General features: G+C 36.6%; 2 protein-coding genes across 2 annotated transcripts; one reads left to right on the forward strand and one right to left on the reverse strand.

Moving 5' to 3' along the window:
• Positions 1-1330: 1330 nt before the first annotated feature.
• On the reverse strand, positions 1331-10012 carry LOC146169700 (methylmalonate-semialdehyde/malonate-semialdehyde dehydrogenase [acylating], mitochondrial-like). The gene is made up of 13 exons (XM_083383317.1): positions 9890-10012; positions 9646-9693; positions 9325-9396; positions 8877-9038; positions 8631-8709; positions 7708-7862; positions 7207-7354; positions 5799-5962; positions 4973-5120; positions 3950-4131; positions 3165-3333; positions 2363-2472; positions 1331-1764 (listed from the first exon to the last, which is right to left on the reverse strand). Exons 1-13 carry the CDS (start codon positions 9914-9916, stop codon positions 1663-1665), a joined length of 1566 nt encoding a protein of 521 aa, XP_083239443.1. The 5' UTR covers positions 9917-10012; the 3' UTR covers positions 1331-1662.
• Positions 10013-10627: 615 nt separating this feature from the next.
• Positions 10628-23446, forward strand: LOC146169701 (cation channel sperm-associated protein 1-like). Its single transcript, XM_083390477.1, has 12 exons — positions 10628-10674; positions 10742-10896; positions 15871-16098; positions 17645-17884; positions 18782-18928; positions 19251-19320; positions 19557-19602; positions 20133-20189; positions 20266-20350; positions 20808-20886; positions 21923-22037; positions 23417-23446. The coding sequence occupies exons 1-12, from the start codon at positions 10628-10630 to the stop codon at positions 23444-23446; spliced, it is 1299 nt and encodes a 432-aa protein (XP_083246603.1).
• The last annotated feature ends 23 nt before the right edge of the window (positions 23447-23469 follow it).

The raw sequence follows: 23469 nt of genomic DNA on the forward strand, positions 1-23469 counted from the left end.
CAGCCCCCAATGACTTTTATTTTTTAACTATATACACCAGTCTGGAAAGTATGGCAGATCTTAACGAGATTGAGCGGGTGCAAGGCCGAAAAAACCTTGGTGACCTTAGTACACCTCCGGTGCACTTTATGATTTTCCAAAGCACTGTATTGCATACATTGCACTATAAACGTATGCTACACAAGCGTTTTACATATTTGGGGTGCAATTTACATTGTTTTCGGGGTGCACTTTTAAAAGGTTGAAAAAAATTCAAGGGTGCACTTGCCATACTTTCAACAGTTGTATGTAAAACAGTTTTTCTACAATACGTTATAAGTGTTGATTATCTTTTTGTAAAACATTTCTAAGATTAAATAATAAAAGCTAATTTTTTTCACATATGTCGTGAGTTGTTATGTCAAACTCAGACTTAAGTAGTTATTGCCACAGACACAGTATCATATTTTGACATTTTTACGTACAAATAAAAAAAGTGTTAGCCAAAGGCTAATAACTCTCGTACAAAACGATGTGGTTACAAAATTATCATTCTGTATACTTTTCGTAAGGTGCATTCTTGTTTTGTCGAAGTAATCTGTATCTGTACATAAATAAGACAACAAATTATATTAAGAGCAACCTAAGTGAAATGTTTTGCAAGGTAAACAAACAAAAATATTTCCAATGAGCTAACAGTTTACAATAAAACTAAGGTTAGAATTTGGCATTTATATGAAAATATATTGAATTTCGGAAGCTAAAAAGGTGTCGCTAGTAAATATATAAACATATCAGGCATATTTGTGTGAAATAAAATATATATTTCAGAAAAGTTTATACGCATGTATCATTGGATTTAATATGGAAAGTCAAAAATATTGTCATGGTAACCATAGAAACACTAGAATTTTGATGTTTATGGAGTAAAAGTTAACAACGTCTTTATCGTTTAATTATAGGTCGATGGAAATTAAACCTACACGGTAAATTAAGTGCAGCATTATGAACTAAGACTGCCAAATGTCCACTTTTGAGAGGATTTCATTTGTCCTCCGAGGACACACTATAAAAGCCCATGGTGTAACTATACCAAGTGAATTTGCCTCGTTTTTGGGTATATTTGAGTGAGTGAAACCGAACCCGCAACAGTTTTATGCCATTTATTTCCCGATTCGAGTATTTTTTTGCTTTTGTTTTTCTAAATATGCTCCGTTGCCCTTGCAAAATATGTATCTCGCCGTAAACTAAGGTCGGTATCGCCGTACCCTAACTCAAACTTTCTTCCGGCTACAATTCTATGATGCAATCTTATTTGTTTTGTGGCCAATGCAGATCACAATCCTTGTTACGCTGCGACGATTATATTTTCACCATAAACACACAATATATATTGGCATGTGTCAATTACACTGCGCTATTAGTAAAAAAGCTTTGCCTGAAAAAGCAAAAACAGAAGTCCGTTGATCGTCTCCAATTACGCAATAGAAACTCAGGTAAACGAAGAAGGGTTTTTAGGCTTAACATGATTTGCGCAAAGCAGAAAGAGCATCTGTAAACGCGTGGAACTACGATTCGTTAATAAGACACGTTAAAATATGGAAACAACCAAAACGGGTCGTTTTTCTCGTTGGTAAAATTGCTTGCTTAAAATAAGCAAAGACTTAGCGAGACGTGTCGGTTCTATCGCATCACTGGCATGGAAACGGCGGCCCTGGAATGCTTTACGTCCTCTTCGCGCCAAAGCTGGGTGACGGTCTTGGTTTGCGTGTAAAACTGGATTCCCTGCGCGACAACAGACCAGTTAGCAAATGGCCAAGAACTTTGATTAACAAATATACGAGAGTGGGCTTGAAAGCCTCTTTGTGGCCTAGTCTGGTCAACTCGCAAAAGTATGGAAAGCTTGTTTATCGTTAAGAAACCTAGCCATGAAATATTCTTCATCAATTAGAATAAACCATTATACTGGAGGTTTTTACAAAAATATGTGGCCCCATACGCGATTATAGCTTACATTTTTATATTTTTTATGTGGAGGCATAAAGTTAAAAATACTTAAGTAATTATAACCCAGGGATATCGAACAGACCTTTACTTCACTAAGTTAATCTTTGCCTGTTGAATAATTACCAAAAAGGCACTTTACATAACTCGTGCTTTGTTGAACAAAAAAACACAGGTTAACAAACGCAATCAAACCCTCTCGACATTTTTAACAACTTCTAACGAAAATGGGTTTTAATGAAGACGAAGAAACGATTTTACCAAGAAAATTGGTTTTAGTATGACGCAGATACAGAACCATATTGTACATGTAGTTAGACACAGCCTAGTAGTGTGAATAACCAAGGACAATGCGAAAAACACCTTTTTAAGCGCTCACCTGCTTTCCATAGAAGTGCATGTCGCCGCGGAAGGAACCTCTAGTTCCGGTGAAAGAGAACATTGGGAGAGGAACGGGGATGGGAACGTTGACGCCGATGTTGCCCACGTCTGTTGCAACAAACAAAAGAGATTTAGCAAAACAGTTGCGATTTAAAAGGCACGAGCAATAGATTTAAGTGAGGCGCTCGCCACTGACAAATTTGAATACAATTAAAAAATATCTTAGAATTTTGAAAACCATTGTCACAGCCTAACAGAGCGCCACAAAGTTTGGCTCGCGCTTCCCAATTGGATATTTAATAGAGATCACGGGTTTCGCATTTTTTTATGATGATGTTATTTTTATGTTAAACGCCAAAAACTATTGTTTTCAAAATTAAACTGCCCAACCGATCATATATCTTCGACAATATGATAGGGTTCAATTGAAAGGCACGAGCAATATATTTAAGTAGAGTGCTCGCTACTGACAAATTTAAATACAATTGAAAAATATCTTCTTAGAATTTTTTTTTTATGGTACTATTTCAAGTTGAAAAACAGTGTCACAGCCTAAAAGAGAAACACAAAGTTTGGCTCGCGCTTCCGAATTGGATATTTAACAGAGATCACGGGTTTCGCGATTTTTATGATGGCTTTATTTTGATGTAAAACGTAAAAATAAAACTGCACAAACGATCATATATCTTTGACACCCTGATAGGGTTTACTTCATTTGAAGCAGTGTCCCTGAAACTTTAAACTATGAAAGTCGCCAACAGACTGAGGGAAAGTGAAGTCCGCCTTGTAGCAACTTTTACCGATTTCGTTGACAAACTTCCGCGCGGTGGCGCCACTCTGCGTGAAGATGGCGGTTCCGTTGCCATAGGGATTGGCGTTGGCGATTTCGATTGCCTCGTCCAGTGATTCGGCCTCGAGGACAACCAGCACTGGCCCGAAGATCTCCTCAGTGTAGCATTTCATGTTTGGCTGTGGAATAAAAAGATTATTTTTATGCTGGTACTTTTTAAGCACGTTTTAAATTCAAGGTCGATAGAAAATAAGTAAAAATCATTACATTTTACTTTAATAATTATAATATTCAAGAAAATCCTTTATTTCTGATGTTTGAACTTTGAGAGATGCTGTACAGTGGCATAGAACAAAATATTACCTATAATCCGTCCGAAGCAAAAGTGGTATTTAACAAGTTTAAAATTAAAATAACGCAGAAAGAATTACGTTTAAAAACACCGTAAAGGGATTTCTGCTAATTTTTTAGCTTGAATTGAAGTTCCTTTGTAACAAAGTATTTCATGTTGAAGGTGAAGAGTTATAAGTTAAGGCCCAAAAGCAAAGCATTAGAGCAGAAAAACCTAAGAACCAACGAGAAAAAAAGAAAAAAAAGCAGAGCAGAAAACTTATGAACAAACGAAAAAAAAGATAAAAAAGAGCAGAAAAATCTAAGAACCAGCGAAAAAAACAGAGCAGAAAAACAAACCTAAAAACCAACAAAAAAAACACAGCTGAAAAAACTAAAAACAAACGCAAATAAAAAAAATAAGACAGGACATAAACTCTTGAGAACCAACGAAAACCAACTGACCTTGACGCCGGTGATGATGGTCGGGCCGACGAAGTTGCCGCTCTCGTAACCTTTGACCTTGACGTTCCTGCCGTCCAGCAGCAAGGTGGCGCCCTCGTCCACGCCGCTCTGGATCAAGCTGCAGATGCGTTCCTTGGCCTCAGGGGAAATCACCGGACCCAAGTCGGCGCCCGGAGTCGTGCCTGGAAGATTTGGGGAGATAGAGTTCAATTTTTAGTTGGTGCTACCATTTCTTGTTGCTTTTTGCATGGACGATTTTGTGTGTTTAAAGGCTGCGTCGTCGAGCTCGGCACTCAAGTAAGACTACGTAAAACTGCCCGAGCCCAGAGTCCGACCTGCGCATGCACATTACCAATTTTCGAAACTAATTAGGTAGCAAACTGTAATTTTAAAGTGTAATAGCAAATTGTGGAATATTTTTCCAACACGTATTGTGGGTGGATCAATTATATTTATATGACACCCCGTGGATTTACTGAATATCCAGCAAAATTGAGTAAGTGTAAATGGGTGAAATGCTGGCTGTAGAGTCCGGACTAGAGTTAATGACTCTGGATATTTTAAACCGACTCCGTAGCCCTGGTTTGAAGCTTTAAAGTTTGTAGTCAAGGTCGTTTTTTATAGATTTATAAAGCGTCTGTAACGGCTTTAAGCATCGAAAACCCACGGAACTTTGTTATGCCATATATGACTGTATTTCTGCTAAAATGTTGTTTTTTTTGCATTTTGACCGTTTTACGACGGAAAACTTGCAATTTCACTTTGGTATATTTTATAAAAAAACACAGTCTTGCAGGTAATGTAGACGCTGTGTAACATACACTGACTAATGAAATATGTCATTAGCCTTTCTCATTTCCTTAAAATAATGCTAAAGCAAACCTATCAAGACAACTGCACAAAATTATTTACCAGCGATTTGTCTCGAACGTCGAAGTTATACGTTTAGAGTTGTCTTATTTTCCTTAACTTTTAAGGATTTATCTTACGCCCTAACGATTGTTATTAGTGTAGCGAACGTACCTTCGTTGACGACGAGGTCCTCCGCCCTTTTCTTTATGTCCTTCAGCCACTCCTTTGATTCGCCGACGAACACTACAGTGGATAGAGCCATGCACCGCTGCCCTGCAGCTCCGAATGCAGCGCCGACCAACGAGTTCAGGGTGTTCTCCTGCGTAATTGTGCAAAGGGCGTTTATTTTGTCTTGCTTTGAAGCCAAAAATGCGCTTATATCATTTAAAGTGGAAATTCGAATATTTTATTGCAACTAATTTTATTAGGTTCTATAACTATGCGTCATACGGACATTTTAATAGGGCGTTTTTAATCATGGCTTGTTAAGCGGAAACTTAAAAAAAAAGAAGAAAAAATATGAAAAAAAAATCTTAGTTCTACTGCTCTATTACAACGGGCGTTAATTATACTTGCTTGTTTTGCAGCCAAAAATTCACTTCTAACGAGAGGGGAAAAATGTTTAATAAGTTATTGAAATCGGGATTGTTATGTTCTAACTATGCATCACACGCACATTTCAATATGGATTTTTAATATTTTCTTGTAGAGCGGCAACTAAAAACAGCTCTAAAAAAATTGTTTTACAGAATTTTTTTTAATAACCATAATCTATATTTTGTTTATACCAAACCCAAAAACACAAAAATAGAAAGACATGGGAATATTTCAATTGGCAAAAACGTTGAATAAAGAATAATTTAGTTTTATCACTCGGAAAAAGTACTCTCTCGACTAAATCTATGGTATGGTTGAAAAATGAAGCCATGAAAGCTAAACCTCTGTCTCCAGGTGGCTACATATTACACAACATACATTAACCAAAAAAAAATATTACCTTTGCTGCGTCGGGCATGATGACGCCGTGGTTCTTGGCGCCCATGTTCGACTGGCAGCGCTTGCCGTTCTTTGTGGAGCGGTCGTAGATGTACTCGCCAGCCTGGTTTGACCCCACGAAGGACACGGCCTTGATGTGCGGGTTGTCGCATACGAAGTTGACGGCTGTAAGGAAGCAAGCGGGAAAGGTTGGAACAGAGGATTTCTACAGGAGTTTGGATCGGACTTCATGCGGGCCACCAGGCCGTATTACCGGTACCGATCCGATAATGCATTTTAATTAGGAATCCGTAATCAATTCAATGCATCGTTTCTTTGCGTGAAAACATAACCGAAGGCAACTAAGTTTTATAGGGCTAAAGGAGATATCTTATTCTTTTTAATGAAGAGTAAAAACGTTTTGATATCACTACGGTACCTATAATATTTTTTTTATATAAATTTACAGAAATCATAATTTTTTTAGTTGCCCACTCTCGTTTGCCAAGGGATAACCCAAACCCCAACATAATTCACCGGTTTTGTCACTTTAATGTTAAAACAAACTTGGAAAAAAACGACCAATTCGATAAGATAAGGTGTCGGTTAAGCATTCGGGTGTAAATGTATAAGTCAAATCTAATAAAACTCCGCCCGATTCCAAAATTACATCAGGTTCGGTTGAGGTATTTCGGCTTGCTGCTCTTATTGACCAAGGTATATTTGCTGACGGCTGTTTACGACTGTATCCGCGCCTTCCGCACACGTTTTTGCAGACCGGTGAGGGAGGCGTGCCGGCCAAACGTGCAGTCGCTGCGGCATTTGTGTTACGCAATTCAAGGTTTATTATATTGCAAGACTGAATACGAACACCACAATTGATAATTGCGCTTAATAATCCAGTGGTGATACACAACAGAGCAGACGAATACTAAAGATTTTATCGGGCTTGTGTGGGCAAATCATTATTACAGTTGGGTAATTTCATTGCCTTTTAAAGACCTAAGATGGGGTGTCACTTGACAGTCATGTTTTTTTGAGTAAATTTTAAAACAAACCAGTAAAATGATATGTCCAAGACACCAAAACAAATAGTTTTAAAAATTTGTTTACTACAGCACTTAAAGAAACCTTTTGGCTGTACATAAAACAAATTTCAAAAACGATTCAAAGACCTAAAAAAACAGGGATTTTCAAATAATGTTTAATGGGCAAATCAATTTAAAGACTTAAAACTTCAACGACGTTGAACGTTGTAACCCTGAAGAAATATTTTGGATCTATTCACCTATCAGAAAAGCACTATATATAAGTAGATTACATTATGTTTAAACCAGGAAGAGAGAGATCATTTAACAATATTTTGAAACTCTATATGTATATATCAGATTAAATATGTTTCTGTACATACAGATAAACCACATTCATACCATCATGGGCTCCGTGAATAATATTCAAACTTCCGTCTGGGATTCCAGCATCTTGTGCAAGCTGAACAAGGAGCATAGTTGCACCTGGGTCACGTTCCGAAGGCTTCATGACGTAAGTGTTTCCGCAAACCATGGCCATGGGAAACATCTAAAAGTAATTTTTTTGCGGATTTGTATTATAGCTCATTTCAAAAGTAAAAAAGGGTTAAATTTTAAAGCAATAAGTAAAAAATATTTAAAAGTTATTAAACGAAGACCTACAATAAACGACCAATTCATAAGTAGCAGCATATGTTTGCCTCTTATTCAGTGTATATAAATCACTGTTTTTGCTTAATTGACAATGCTTTTTTCTTTTATTCTATTAAATCAAAATCTATTACTTCCTGTCAAATTAGGACCTATTACTTCCGTGGGACCGAAATGCCTTTGTCAGCAGGTCACGAACACAACAAAACAGAGATTTGCTCTCCTATAGGATATAAGAATATTCACACTAACCCAAAGAGGAATCATTGCTGGAAAATTAAAGGGGGTGATACCGGCACACACGCCAAGGGGATAGCGGAATGTCATTGTGTCCATATCTTTGGCTACCGAGGCCATCGTTTCTCCAAGTTGCAGGGAGGTGATACTGCAACAATGCTCAACAACCTCTGTAAACAATAGAATCATGTGTTAGTTTAAGCCTAATGAATAACTGGTAAAGCAGGACAGCCATCTTTAAATTAGGTGGTTCTTTCAGACTAAAGCACAGTGCTTTTCGGTTGACAACGGATTGTGTCCCAAAGATCAAGTTAAAACACATACTCCAATCAAGTCAACCATGTCTAAAAACAGTGCATCAATCATTTAAAGATAGTCAAAACAAAACTTATATATAATTGTGTCACTATTATGCGACATTTATACCCAGATATTAGTTAGCCATCAAACGTTTGTAATATATTTTACTGTAAACACTACTTTTGTAGAACAGTCTACTTTTGATGAGATATAGTGTTGCGTGTGACAGGAAGCATGTGGTTGAGCAACCACATTTTATTGTGTGAATAACATACACCAACCTATTTCAGCAAACTCGCTTAGTACTTTAAAGTTTTAAAAACATAATAAAAAATAGCAAAATACACAACAAAAGAAAAAAAGCAGAAAATATATTTTTAATTAACTTGTATTTTTTGTTTTATATTTGTTGTGCTTTTTATAATTAGATGCCATCGTTTTTATTACATCTAAACAACTGGACTTTTAGTAAATAGTATTTAGATTAAACAAACTGCCGCTTAAAACAAATTGAATACAAATGAATCAAAATAGCTAGGATCATAAATTAAAAAGTTACAACTACTATTGATACCAATATTCTTATAAAGTGTATATTTCTGGTTGATAAAAAAACTTTAAATCTTTAAAAGACTCACGCAATCCACGTAGGACATCGCCTTCAGCATCAGCTAAAGTCTTTCCTTGTTCCTTTGTGATAAGGGCAGCCAGTTCTTTCTAAAAAATTAAACATAAATAAAACTTTATTATTTTAGTTGAACGCCCCCTTAATTATTTTATATAGTATTTTCACCAAATATATTAAATACTTATGAAACATAAATACAATTAGCTATATCAATATAGACAGTTTAGAGCATTTGTGTGACTGATTAAACATAAACCTGGTTGTCCTTGATCAGTTGTTGATATTTAAACATGATTTGCTGTCTGTGGAGAACAGAGGTGTCAGACCACGATTTAAAAGTTCTTTGAGCAGCATCTGCGGCCGCATTCATCTCAGCTTGTGTGGCTTCTGGAACTCGGGTGATGAGCTCATTTGTGGCCTGGGAATGATACATGCCATCAATTACATTGATTTTAGTGCAGATAAAACCAATTACTGCAATTACTACGAAAATTAAGTTTGTATTAAATGCAACATATCAAACAAACATAGACCATCTTAAACTGGCCTAAACATTTCTCATATTATTAAAATGTAAACACATAAAAATTTAGTATTTAGTTTAGTCAACAGGTTAATTCCTATTGAATACTTTTTTTATGCAAGTAGAGGTACCAAGTGAACATATCAAATAAAATGATAAAACGAAACAATTGCATAATTACAGGGTTGTGAAGGTCAATCCACTTGTCTGTTTTTGATTCTATAAACTTGCCATCGATGAACAGCTTTGTGGTCTGGATAAATCAAAAATAGTTTTAATCACAATGCTACAAAACAAAATAATAAATATTTTATACAAACTTATGTATTGGAATTTTTATCAAATCATGTTCAACTGTATAAATTAACAAAAAATAAAGTCGCAACAGATAAAATTAAAAAAAGTTTTAGAGCTATTGTATTGGATATTTCTTATCATTAACTTTAGGAAAAACAAATATAACAATAAAAACACATGCACAAAATAAAATAAACTGTCCTACAGCAACTGAAGCTTTTTGATGAAGGTTTAAAGAGCTTGACTGTAAAAGCTGAAAAAAGAAAATGCGTTGTTATTCAATTTGAAGTATATATACTTCACTGAATAAATTCAATTTGAATGTTCAGTTAACAGGTTGTTTATAGTTTAATGCTATATGTTAAGATAAGTAATAGTTCTAGGTTGTTGAAATACAAAGATAATAATTTATTTTAACAAATAGCCATTAACATCCAGAAAAAGTTTACCTTGGGAATAACTTTTAAACGCAGCATTGTTTGTTAGTTGTGTAATAGAGCTAGCTCTGATAATATAATTAAAAAAATATTATGTTAACTAGATCCAGAGGTCCAAATATCAAATACAATCCTAAAATGTAAAAAGCACTGAAGTTAAAGATGCACAACTGCAATTAAATTTCAATCTATTCATGTCGGCCTGCTTGTCTCTATTTTCAAGACGAAGCCACCCAGACAAGTGATGTTTTTCTGGCAATTTTCTGTTTTAAACAAATCACACTAGGTCAGGAGACAGTTTAACTTTCCTTCTCAGTTCTGAAGTGAAATCTCTGCAATTTTGCAGTAAGTTATGTGACGTGCAAGATACGCACGAATGCACAAGCAACGCTCATTGGCTTGATTTTCTGCACACCCCACCTGTCCACAATTGATCACCAGTCAAAAAGTTGTTTTCTTTAGTGCACAGAATTGACAATTTTTTTAAGTTACTGCTTCCCAACTAAACGAAAAATGACCAATGAAAAACGTATCCGTATGCACAGAGAACAAGATTTTGCGATTTCGGGTATTATCTGGCTGTTCCATTTCTTACAATGAGAAAATTTTCGTTTCGTAGTAGCTCCCAAGTGCTTTGTGACGTAATTAACGCAATTTTCAGACAGGAAAAACTTCATAATATGATTTACAGGGTAAAAGCAAGATAAATATCAGTTTACCTATTGGTTATAAACAAAAAATAAGTCAAAAATGGGAATAGTAAGTAAAGCAATCCACACCACTGGCAAGCGTTACAGGTAATATTCAATTTTAAAGCACAATATAAATTATTTTAATTCAACGGTGAAATTTGTCAAAGCTCAGCATCGATGGAAAACGGCTGGGCTCGATGCAGAAATCATCACCGAACTTGGTGGACCTTCGCAGCGTCGACATTCACCTAGGCGACATCAAAAAGATGCAAGAAGACTTTGAAAAGAACCATGTGTTTTTCGAACAAGCAAGCGAATTTCGAAAATGTAAGAAAACGTTCCTAATATTTTTTATTTTATTACAGTACCTCAATACCGGTAAAATATGACTGCGTTAGGTACATTTCAGCCTTTGCTAAACTAGTTGAGGTTCTGAAGCAAGTTGGTTAATTATGAGAATCGCTAATGTATTTTGCCTCGACCAATTACCTACTTCTTCATGGGGGAGATTGTACAAAATTGTTCTTTCAGCTAATGTCTTATTCTGATTTAAATTCACTCAGTTTTCGTTGGCTCAAAACCAGCAAGCAAAGCAGCCAGCTACAACCGTTCTGTTTATTCACTACTAGACGAAATACCCGGCGTTGCCCAGGTTAAGTAGGGTATATACAGTAAGGCGTAGGTTTTGCCGGGCAATCTTAGTGGAAAGCCTGAACCCCTCGTCAAGGGCCACATGAAATTTTGTTTTTACCAAGGCAACGTACTTGACTTGATTTTAACGGTCACGCAGATTATTGCCTGATAAATGTTTAAAAACGTTTTATCCTTTTCGTCAAGAAGTGCGCGCGCCCCTTGGATCTGGCATGTAACCAAACTGCAATGCTGTGTGATGTTTTTGAAATGGTACAACTAAATATTCGACTATAGCGCACAACATTTGGCTAAGCATGTAATACATATTTTAAGTAACGAAAACCCGTGACATTTGTCAATTGAGAATAACTCCCAAACGTAAAACTTTAGGTTACAGCAGCAATTGCTTAGACTTGCTTGATAGCGTCATATTTAAGCAAATACGTAATCCCGGTGCTAAACTGCGTCAAACGTGAGAAAAATCCTCATTGAAAAACAAATGCTTACTGTTATTAACTGCTGCAATAAAGCTTTTTACGCGAACTCTGCAGTATTGCGTGGGTAAACACATTGCAAGAAGTCATTAGGCTTTGGTCTCAATCACTATCGCTAACAAACGGCTTAAAAATAAAAATTCAATTCTTCGTAAATTTGCGAACTCTACCTAAATTTTACGCGGTAACAGGCATCAATAAGTTCCTAAACATAATAGTCTTAGTTGGAAACATTAAAATTTTACTTTACTAAGGAAATATACTTAGTTTTATTTTTTATTTCCCGGCAGGTAATTGCGCTTGAAAAAAAGTTTTACTTGAATATACCTATATTAAATTAACTAACGCTGGGATACCTGCTTAAATACCATCTTGGTAATTAAATTAACTAACGCTGGGAATCTGGGTTACATGCTTAAATACAATCTTGGTAAGTGATAAAGCTCATTGTAAATCGCATTGAGTGTGACGTAACATTTCCATTGTGATGCAACACAAATATATTGTAAATTCAAAGTCAGCATTACTACAGTTTTCCACCAGTGAGGTTTAAACACACGACCCCTCGTTCACGGGACCAGTTTCTACATGTTACATCACAATGTTACGTCACACTCAATGCGATTTATAAAATGTTACAATGTGATTTGTCACTTACCAAGATTGTGTTTAAGCACGTATCCCAGGCCCCAGCGTTAGTCAATTTAATATAGGTATATTTAGAAATTTTTGTGTTAGGCAGAGTTTAAGTAAAAGATATGTCCTAGCAATTACCTGCCGGGAAATAAAAAACAAAACTAAGTACATTTTCTTCATAAAGTAAAATTTTAATGTTTCCAACTACAACTATTATGTTTAGGAACTTATTGATGCCTGTTATCGCGTAAAGTTTAGGAAGAGTTCGCAAATTTTCGAAGAAATGAATTTTCATTTTTAAGCCGTTTGTTAGCGATAGTGATTGAGACCAAAGCCTAATGACTTCTTACAATGTGTTTACCCACGCAATACTTAGCAGAGTTTGCGAAATATTGCGTTTATTGCAGTAGTTAACAGTAAGCATTTGTTTTTTCAATGAGGATTTTTCTCACGTTTGACGCAGTTTAGCACCGGGATTACGTATTTGCTTAAACATGACACTATCAAGCAAGTCTAAGCAATTGCTGCTGCAACCTAAAGTTTTACGTTTGGGAGTTATTCTCAATTGACAAATGCCACGGGTTTTCGTTACTTAAAAGATGTATTGCATGCTTAGCCAAGTGTTGTGCGCTATAGTTAACCGACTTCACATCACATGATTTGAAATTTCTATTTAGTGACACACTCAGTTCAAACGTTTAGGCATCAGCAAATTTGTTATGACATTTAAAAAAATATGTTTGCATTATTTATGTCTTTTACGAAGATTTTACGAATAACCGGTAAATATTCTATTTAACCTGGGCAACGGCGGGGATTTCGTCTAGTATTATAATAACTTGCATCACAGACTGGGCGAACATGTTGCCACACACACACACACAGTGTTTTTCACAGTGTTACCGAAACGGCCCACCAAATTTCTCCAGCGGTTTCCCAAATTTTGGACTTGCAACTTTTTGGTATTTAAAAGAAACACTTGCGGTCTCTTAAAACTACTTAGCGGTCACCCAAACCAAACCTTAAAAAAAGACCTGCACACACACATCTCACAAACTTTCTCTTTTATTATGTAAATTACCTACTTCTTCATGGGGGAGATTGTAGAAAATTGTTCTTTCAGCTAATGTCTTATTCTGATATAAATTCACTCGGTTTTCGTTGGCTTAAAGCCAGCAAGCAAAGCAGCCAGCTACAACCGTTCTGTTTATTCACTAGACATGACTGGTATATATTCATATAACGCTTTCGCTTATACAAGTCAGAATTTGCATGAACAACAAAAGGGCGACACGAAAAAGCAAAAGGTTTTAGGACGCTGAAAGTCGCGCCACAGCAACACATCAGAAAATACGCGATACAATTAATTCCAAATTATCCACTAATTATTTCTTATGACACTACATGACAAATGTCACTAAAAAACGAAATTTGGAATAAATGTATCAAAATACAAACACTAATACAATGACCTTACTATTAATGGAATGTCAACTTGGCTTTTGGCTTGGTCCAATTTCGAGTTTTAAAGGTGACAAACATTGTTTACATTTCACCCATTTCTTGTACCGGTATCATGTCTTCAAGTTTTTTTACAGCCTCATCTCTTTCACAACGAAGCTGTTCTTTTTCGCTCTCCAACTTTTCATTTTCCAGGTTTAATCTTTTGACAGTATTCTCCGCGACAAATCTTGCATTTTCAGACTCATTTAACTGGTCTTTCAATCGCTTGTAAATTTCATCCAAATCGTCTTCAACAATTTTGAGTCTGCGTAACAAGGATTCATTTTGTTGTTCAAGAAGCTCTCTTTCGTGCTTTTCTGATTTAAGTTCCGCTCTTGCGTCTGCTAACTCAGTTTCTTTTTCGTCAATATTTTCCTTGAGCAAAGCAAGTTTGTTTCGAATGGTATTCATTTTAATAGCAGTATTTAGAGCTTGGAAAAATTTCACAATGGTATAAGACACAGAATTAAATTTAAACTAAATTAATGAATAGAAATAAAATGATATTCTTACTTTCATAACACAGCAATAATCCGCATGTATGTTTTACTATACTACACAGCATTCTAACTTGTGATGAAGCCATTTTTGGGTGCAAAAAGCATTTTTAACAAACTATGTAATCCAAGTTAATAAATGTTTTGTTCTAAGCTTAATCTGTGCTAAGATTAAAACTTAAGGATAGACTAAAATATATAAGTGATGTTTTTCAAATTTAATTTCTTTTAACAACTGAATTGCACCACAATATTGCCTGAAAATTGGTATACAGTTTGTTTTACAGACACGTTTTATTAAATTAACGGGTCTCAATAACCTGATTATCACATAATTTTTCAACTTACAAAAAATTCATAAAATATGCTGTTGCTGCCAGGTATAGTGTATACTAAAAATAAATTCTTCCAGTAATTATTTATTTTATCCAATGTTTTGGATACCTATCCAGGATAATAACTAACATAGCAATGTTAGTTCTTGTGTAAATCTGTTTTTGGTCATATGGTGCTGTAGCAGGTTGGACTTTGAAACTATTATTGGGCACTTCCTGGCTATTCAATCGAAACAGCCTGATGGTGCCTTAACGCGTGCTGCGTTTATTATTCAGAGTTTCCTGAACTGAAATTCAAGCGCACAAAACTTTTAAAACAATTTGGACATTACACAAAATTGTTTCATGCACAACAAATTAAATATTTTTGATATATGCATGATTTGCAAATTCGAAACATTTAAATGGTTTAAGAAAAACTCGCATAAACAATTTACAACCTTTCGTTCGGTATTTTTACTTATTTATTTTGAAGTATTTTTAAAAGTATAAGAGATTTTCACCAGATAAACTAGGCAGAATCAGTATTGTGCAATCTATGATTCCGGGCGGTGGTTTCTTTAGCTTTACTGATGCTATGCATCGTCTTTTGACGTATCGTTCGATAAGATTAATTCTTCCAAAAGCTGGCTTCTTGCAGGCTCCAAACATGATAGTTTTCAGGGTACGTTCGACGACTTTTCTTTTCCATAAGAATTGCGGGAAAATAGAGTTCTTCCTCATCTCGGGTGGCGCCATTTAAAGCAAGTTGGTTAATTATGAGAATCGCTAATGTATTTTGCCTCGACCAATTACCTACTTCTTCATGGGGGAGATTGTACAAAATTGTTCTTTCAGCTAATGTCTTATTCTGATATAAATTCACTCGGTTTTCGTTGGCTTAAAGCCAGCAAGCAAAGCAGCCAGCTACAACCGTTTTGTTTATTCACTAGACATGACTGGTATCGCTCAAGGGTGCCGAGAGATAATTAGAATCCTTAAGAATCTAATTTTTTCTCAACTCTTACAACTTTTGTGTAAGATTAGAGTGAAATAAATCCAATTATAACTTCCTACGCTGTGTAGAGCAGACGTGTGTTGCTCCAGTTTCGTTTATTGTGATACTGCGTGCGGGAAAAAACTTGTAGGGTGCCGCAATATATTTATTATTCCTGAGGGGTGCCTCAAGCCACAAAAGGTTAAGAACCACTGTCTTACCCTCAGGCATGCACAGACTCATCGAATCGCGGTTTTTCACAACCGTGATTCTGGTCGTGATCCTGCTGAACACACTTATGCTGGTCTTGTCCACCTGGCGCCAACTTGAGATCCGCTTCGACTACTACTTCGCGTTGATCGACGGCGTTTTCATGGCCATCTACGTCACCGAGTGTGTGCTCAAGATTTACGTGTGGCGCACGCACTACTTTCATCAGGGCTGGGACATTCTCGGTAAGACGCGAGATGCAGTAGTGGTATGCTGTGGGTAAATGCGAAACGAGAAGTTTTTTTTTCTAATTTGTTATTAAACTTTTTCCTACCCATTTAGGCCTACTCAGTTCGTTGTATTTTTCAATTCGGATTTATAACAAAGGTTAAACATTCTTGGAAGATTTGACCTATAACACCCTCATTCAGTTGACTCGGTTAAAAGTTAAAACCCACTCGGATTTACTACGGTATACTTTTTCAAATCGGTATACTTTTTCAAGGTTTTGAGCCAGTAACTGCCAATTTTGTTGAATGACATTATATTAGGGCTGCCGAGTCGTTTTAAAACAACCCGAGTCCGACCAAAAAATACACCCGAGTCCCGAGTCCGACTCCGGCCAAATGTAAGATTTTGTCGATTCCCGAGTCCAGATCTGACTCTACAGCCTGTATTTTACCCATTTACGTAACTAAAATAAAGTGGACATTCAGCAATCCACTCATATTGGTGTTATAATTCATCCATCCGCATTACATGGTTTAAAAATACTTCACCATTTGCTATAACACTTTCACAACTTACATTGTGCCGACTTCACCGTTTTAAATTTTGATACTGCGCATGCGCACGTCAGACTCGGGTAGTTTTACGCGGTCATACTCGAGTCCCGAGTCCGACTCCGACTACGCAGCCCTGTTTTATACTTATTTACTTTTGATATTGGTGAATTACGACTTTTTTTGTTGGCGAAACAAAACACAATAAAACGAACTTCATGAACGAAAATGAAATAAACTATAAATTCTGATAGTGGTCTCGGTCTATACCAGGGTTTCTCAACCGTGGCCCTCGACCCTGCTGGGGGGCCACGGAACGGTTATTGGAGGGCCACGAGCATAACTCTCTAGCTTAGAGTTTCTCAACCGTGGCCGTCGGCCCTCCTGGGGGTTAACGGGGCGGTCATTGGGGGGCTACGGGCATTTTATCGCTTTAAACACAATGCTTGGTTAAACACAATGCTTGGTATTTTTATAAGCACGGGGGCCACGAGGTTCGAGAGCCTTCCAAAGGGGGCCACGAAGCACAAAAGGTTGAGAACCACTGGTCTACACGATTTAAAAAAAAATAAAGTAGTGTTTTTACGTGTAACCAAATGACTTGACTTGGTTTAAATCTTTTGAACTAAATGTCTTTACTCGACTTAGTTATTAGGACAAAATAATTGACTTGGACATAATTCATTTTGTCAAATAACCAGGGCCAAAATATTTATCTCAATTATTGCGTGCAAAACAGTTTGCTTGCTGTATGTTGCGTATTTATATTATTTTTAGTTGATCTATTGCTCATAATCGGACGAGTTTACCAATTTTATTAGTTAAAGTTTAATTTTTATGTTAATGACTTGACTGTAAGTTGACTTGCCCTCATAATGACTTGAGCAACTATAATGACTTGGGCTTTGACCTGACTTTTATTTTTTTAAAACGATTAGGGCTTAATTCATATCAAATGACTTGTTTACAACAATGCCTCGAGCTCTTATCCTCATTCCCATTGAACTAGATCTGGTAATCGTCTGCACTAGTTTGTGCGAAATGCTGGCCCCTCTAACAGTGGGGGCGGGAACGCTGACCGGGGGAGGCGCCAGCATCTTCAGGATCCTGCGAGTCCTCAGGGCTCTAAGATCCCTGCGCGTCCTGCGCACCATCCGCTTCCTGGAGAACATCCAGGTGATCCTCATCACTTGCCTCCACTCGTTCCAGTCGCTGGGAGCCATCATGATGCTGATGACCACCTTCCTTGGTGAGTTTTTTTTCGGATCGCCTATTTTCTTCCGCATGGGTGCTATACAGTAGGTTCGAGATGTTTAGGCGTTAAAAATTAAAAAAAAAAACATTTTTTTACTTTAACTGAAGATGATACAAGCTCGTACCGAAACGTTCTAATCAAGATGATGTCGATCTACGCGACATTGTTGGCTTTATAATTTATTATCAAGAAACATTTTTTGATTTAAAAATAATGCCTTGGAAGTAATGTTAATGGTACGCCCAATACGCAGGATTGAAAGCAGTATAATTTTCTCATCGAAACGACTAAAAAAATTCTTACCGGTGAATTTTTAGAGATAACGTCAAGTCTAAATCAAGTAATCCTATGAAACCCATGGTTATCGTTCGATTAAGTGAGCAAATATTCTAATAAAACTTGGTTTAAAAAATTAAGGGAGATGGAGCGGTTGCCTGGTAAAAATGGGACATTTAGCTTGGTAAAATACGAAAATTTCTTTTTTACCTACAAAACTTATTTTAACGAAACGCAATACCGGCAATAATTCCATTACTGAAACGCCGTTCCGGATTACTTTCACCATTTCCAAAACGTAAATGTCAATTTTTCTGGCCAAATATTTTTATTTTTTTCAATCTTATTAGTATTTTAAAGTGTTCGCTTTTATCGCAGCCTGACCTTAAACGAGTATTGTACAAGCATTATTTTAGAAATATTTGTCACCTAAACACTATACGTTCGTTTAACGACACACTTTAGCGCATTTGCATTTTTACGTTTTTTAAAACTTTTGGACACCTAATTTTGAAGGACACTGAACCCTACTAAATATGGAAAGCGCTTTATCGCCAACGAGACAAATGTGTTCATACAAAGACCGAAAATCCTGCACCTTATTTTTGTATGCAGTAATCTTCGCCGTTGTCGGACGGGGCCTGTTTTCAGCGAAGGATCCGAAACATTTCGGTCACTTTGGCAAAGCCTCGTTTACTTTGATTCAGCTCCTTACTCTCGACGATTGGTACGAAATATTTACAGGAATGACGGATAAACTGGGTAAGTGAGAGAAATTACGTCGGATTCGTTTTACTTAAACGCAACAAATAGTAATTTTGCTTAGAAATATGCAAAACGCACTAACAAGCCAGTGTCTCAGCAAGTGCCACTCTCAGGGAAAAGTTTATGCACTAGGCCAAAAAATGGGGACATTAGACGAGACTCAGATGCGTAGCCTACACTAAAACCTTGTGGTAAAGCAACACTTATACAATCTCGACACTCAATATACAAAAACTATTTTTTGGCCAAAAGCAATAGTATTATTGGTTTTATGCTTTTATTGCGTATTAAAAACTGTTTGTGTTTTATCTAATTTCAGGATATTTCGACGTGCGAATGTTTTTCTTCCTACTGTTTTACATCATTGTCGAATACTTTGTATTTCTCAAGTAAGTTTTTTTTTGCTTATCAGTTGATTTTTAGTGGATCGTCCTTTATACCATCTTTCATTGATTTTACAACAGCAGCGTAATAAAAAATCCCCTTGACTTGGTAAGACTCAAGCTTTGCCCATCGAAATCTTTTCTACTTATAAAAGTCACAAGAATAACATGTATTCCTATAGTTAGCGAAATTAGTTGCAATAGCACAACCTAAACTTCTAAACAAACCTCCTACATTACAGCTTGTTTATTGCTGTGTTGGTGGACAACTTCCAGCTTACGCTGCGGGTAAGTTTGGAAAACAACGTTTATTTGCCATAAATATAAAATTCGTATCGAATATGCCTTGGAAACCTTTTATAGGGTTACTCTCCAACGATATAGGTTAGAGCAGGACAAAAAACGAAATCAGTCCTGTTAAAAAATGAATTTGTCTCATATGGTCTCGACCGGCTAACTTTTCTCACAACCATTTTAATATAAGAATATGTAGGCCAGGGGTAACACAATTTTTGTACACAAAGTGTTTCACCTTTCTGTACAACATAAACGTTCAGATGTATCCCTTCAATTATAACGTTGTTTGAGATTACAATTTCAATCTCACTCAAACTCACTGTCTAGATACAGATTGCTTTAATAGCTGTTTTTTTCTGGAAACCGGTTATTAGTTTTACAAGCAGTCAGTCGTTTTCGTGTATTATCTCTGGGGTGCGCCACTTCGTAGGCTACAATGCTCCAATATGTGCGCATGGGCCGTAGTTTGGCCACTCCTGATATAGGTTTAGATGTATTTTTTTTATAATACCATTTTCCAGGACAAACTGGTGCGAAAAGAAGAGGAAAAGGAAAAGATGATCGCCGAAAAGAAACGGGTAAGGAAAACAAGTCGATAAGACAATAACTCCATATAGCCTACTATTACAAACATATTAACGTTTTGTGATGCAGTTAAAGAAGCTTATGGGTGACAAAGAGGAGGACAACGATTCTGAAGACAATTTTGACCAGATCGCCAAGGAGCTGTTTTTACGAGGTTAGCGAAACCGTACCATTTTTCATGCAGTAGGTTTTGCAGTACGGTACGCCTAATCGTTGTTTTCATGTCTAGTTTGTGTGCCATTAAACTAGATTTTTTACATTTTCGACAGACTATTGACGATTTTCTGATCAAAATTTTAGATCAATTGAAAGTTCCTTTTTAACTCGACTTTAATTATGCTACAGAGATCATTGGCATTTAGGCCATAAATAGCTTGCTCTTGCTTGCAAATAAATAACCTTATACCAATAGTAAAAAAATAACCTTCCAGGATAAAGCTTAAAAAAGGAATAAAAAACAAACATGGAAGCCTGCGTTGTATAGTAAAGTCTCGGGGCATTTCAGCTTTCCACGATTGTAGCGCATTGCGCAACAGGTGCGTTTTAGCCATACTGGTTACGGTGCGACCACGACTGCTGTAATTGTTCTACGATCAACCTCTTATTCACAGACGACGACTCATTGGGTGATGACGATTACGTGGACGTGGAGCGCGAACTCTCGGCTTTCATGGACAGCGAAAACGACGAGTAAGATCAAGTTTTATGTATAACGTATTGTATACGTCCTGGCTGATTCCTGACAAAGGCAGTTAAGCTAGGTTTACCATATTTTCGTGGCCTAAAATCCGGACACTCTTTAGTGCACACTAGCGGTTTTTAAAATGAGGTACGAACACATTGTTTTTTTATTAATATGACGTCACACTGACAATGCTTTGCCTATCCATTGTATACCGGAGCGGATTTTTGAACATAGTGTATTGAATTCACTAGACTATTGGGTCATATCTCTGATTTTACCTCTGATGATCTATAGGCTAGGGTTACTATTATTTAATACTGCGAAATCCATAACAAATTTACCTCAGTTGCATGGTAAACCAACTTTAGAATATTACCAAAGTACTTTACCGCCATTGTTTTTTTGTGAAAGAAGGATAAACACGAAACTATACACAAACAGAAAATAAATGTTGTAGTGCAATACACGAATGCAAGTTCCCATTAAGCATTAAACAAAACGACAATTTCCTTGGTATTCTCATTTGGTCTGCAACAGACTTCTTGTTGCGCTATTTTTCTACTGCTTTATAATTTTTTTAAGTTAACATAAATAAGCTATAAATTAGCTCTTTTACTTGCCAGCAAAAAAATGTCCTCTTTTTGGGTGCGGAAAATATGGTAGCCCTATATTAACTGCCTTAACGAACACAAATAAATATGTTAGAAAACCGTTTCAAGCAGCAACTAACTGAATGTTAACGCAATACTCAAAAACCATTCAAATGGCAAAAACTGACTAAAAGTAGTAAAACTACATTAATGTATAGCAAACGTAATATTAACTACATCGTTTGTGACGTAACAGTGCATGACAATTAAAGGTGCGCCATGCCTGTGATCGACTGTTGTGGTACTCCTCATAAACGCTACGTAACAAATTATTAAGAGTAAAATGTTTATAAATTTGGTGAGGCATGCCCCTGTTTTCTCAAAAACACAAACACAAACTCGTGCATTTTTGTCATTACTCGTGCGTTGACTTTTCCTGGTTGCTTTTCAGCGAGGTGAAAATGATCGAGTGGTACTACCGCATTCTACCCACCCTCGAAAAGCATTTCCACCATCACCACAACTTCATGAGCTGCCATAACCGCATCATCGACTTCGTCGTCGACGTAAGTGCTGTGGCTCATTAATAAATGGCATAAATGATTCTCAAACTGCGTTCCCCGAGAGAATTGAGTGTGTCGCGCCACGTTGTATTAAAAAAAAATAGTAACAAGAAGCCTATATACACGCAGGCAAGCGAGCCGGAATGTACACTATCTATTATTATGCAACTTGTGATATTGGGGTGTATACCTATAGACCAGGGGTGGGCAATTATTTTTAGGCGCGGGCCGCATGAGAAACTTAAAATGTTGTGGCGGGCCGGGTCAAAAATAGGACCTGAAATACACGCAATATGACGTCATACTCTGACGGTATAAAACAAATAAGCTAACGAATTTGTTATTACGTTTGTAGTTGTGAGAAAATGTGCATTTTATGTCGAATTTTAAGAAGAACACAAAACGTCTAAAAATGCATACTTTAATTTAGATTTAGAGGGTTACGTGAAGCATTAAGGACCAAAAAATGTACATTGCTTGATATATATTGGCGTTTATTACGTTGTGTGGCGCGTAGACCCAAAAGTTAAGTTTAAAATACGTGATAATTTCGTATAAAAAAGTAACAATGTTTTTTCTTCTTTTTAAAGCTTTAAGTTACCGATCTGTTGCTTGCGGTAAAACGGGCATATTGCAAAAACGGTATATATCGGGAAAAAAACACAACATGGCATTAACTAAATTAGGTTGACAACATGTAAATCGGTATATTTCAGAGTTCAAAAAACGGTAGGTATTTCGTTCATACTTGAAAGACGAAATACTTTCGACGCCCAAAAAATGTATAAACATTAGGCTATGTTTTTTAAACTTTCGTTTGAGAGAGTGCCATAGTGCAGAGGACGGTATTTGTCTGCAAAGTTGCCAAAAAATCGCGTGGAACATACAAGCAACACAGATGAGATTCGCGCGAAGCGCGAAAACAATTTTCGTTTTACTATTTAAAACACGCTAAAAATCGAATTTGCCGGGGTCTTGACTGTAGATCCGTCAACTTGTCCTTGTTTTCGCTTAGCCTATGAATTTTTAAGGAAAATAAGCCGCGGGCCGGATCTAGTCAAGACCCCGGCAAATTCGATTTTTATCCTGTTTTAAATAGTAAAACGAAAATGGTTTTCGATCTTTGAGCGAATCTCTGCTGTCTGTCTCGTATGTTCCACGCGATTTTTTTTGCGGGCCGTATGTTGCCCAGGTCTGCTATAGACTATAGTGCCTTGCCGAGTACTGGCGGCAATTGTCAAGTTATAGCCTATATAATTGTTTTGCAGGCAGTGTCTCGCGATTGTTTTTGATTTCCTAGTGAGTGACCCACAAGCCAACAAAGTGTTTGAACCAATGAATTAGAAACTTATTGCGCATAACCCAATTTTTTTCGTTTATAGAATACGGATGACGTTATCGAAAGGCAGTGAAGTCCACTGATCAACTCAACTTT

This window comes from Ascidiella aspersa, chromosome 1 (assembly GCF_963924565.1).
Source record: "Ascidiella aspersa chromosome 1, kaAscAspe10.2, whole genome shotgun sequence".
Lineage (NCBI taxonomy): Eukaryota > Metazoa > Chordata > Ascidiacea > Phlebobranchia > Ascidiidae > Ascidiella > Ascidiella aspersa.

Coding starts and splice junctions, on each gene's coding strand:
- LOC146169700 (XM_083383317.1), bottom strand. CDS start 9,916: ATGCTGCGTTTAAAAGTTATTCCCAAG. Junction 9,039..9,324: donor GGATTGACCTTCACAACCCT/GTAATTATGCAA, acceptor TATCATTCCCAG/GCCACAAATGAGCTCATCAC. Junction 7,355..7,707: donor CAGCAATGATTCCTCTTTGG/GTTAGTGTGAAT, acceptor AATTACTTTTAG/ATGTTTCCCATGGCCATGGT.
- LOC146169701 (XM_083390477.1), top strand. CDS start 10,628: ATGGGAATAGTAAGTAAAGCAATCCACACCACTGGCAAGCGTTACAG. Junction 16,099..17,644: donor TCAGGGCTGGGACATTCTCG/GTAAGACGCGAG, acceptor CCATTGAACTAG/ATCTGGTAATCGTCTGCACT. Junction 19,321..19,556: donor GAATACTTTGTATTTCTCAA/GTAAGTTTTTTT, acceptor CCTACATTACAG/CTTGTTTATTGCTGTGTTGG.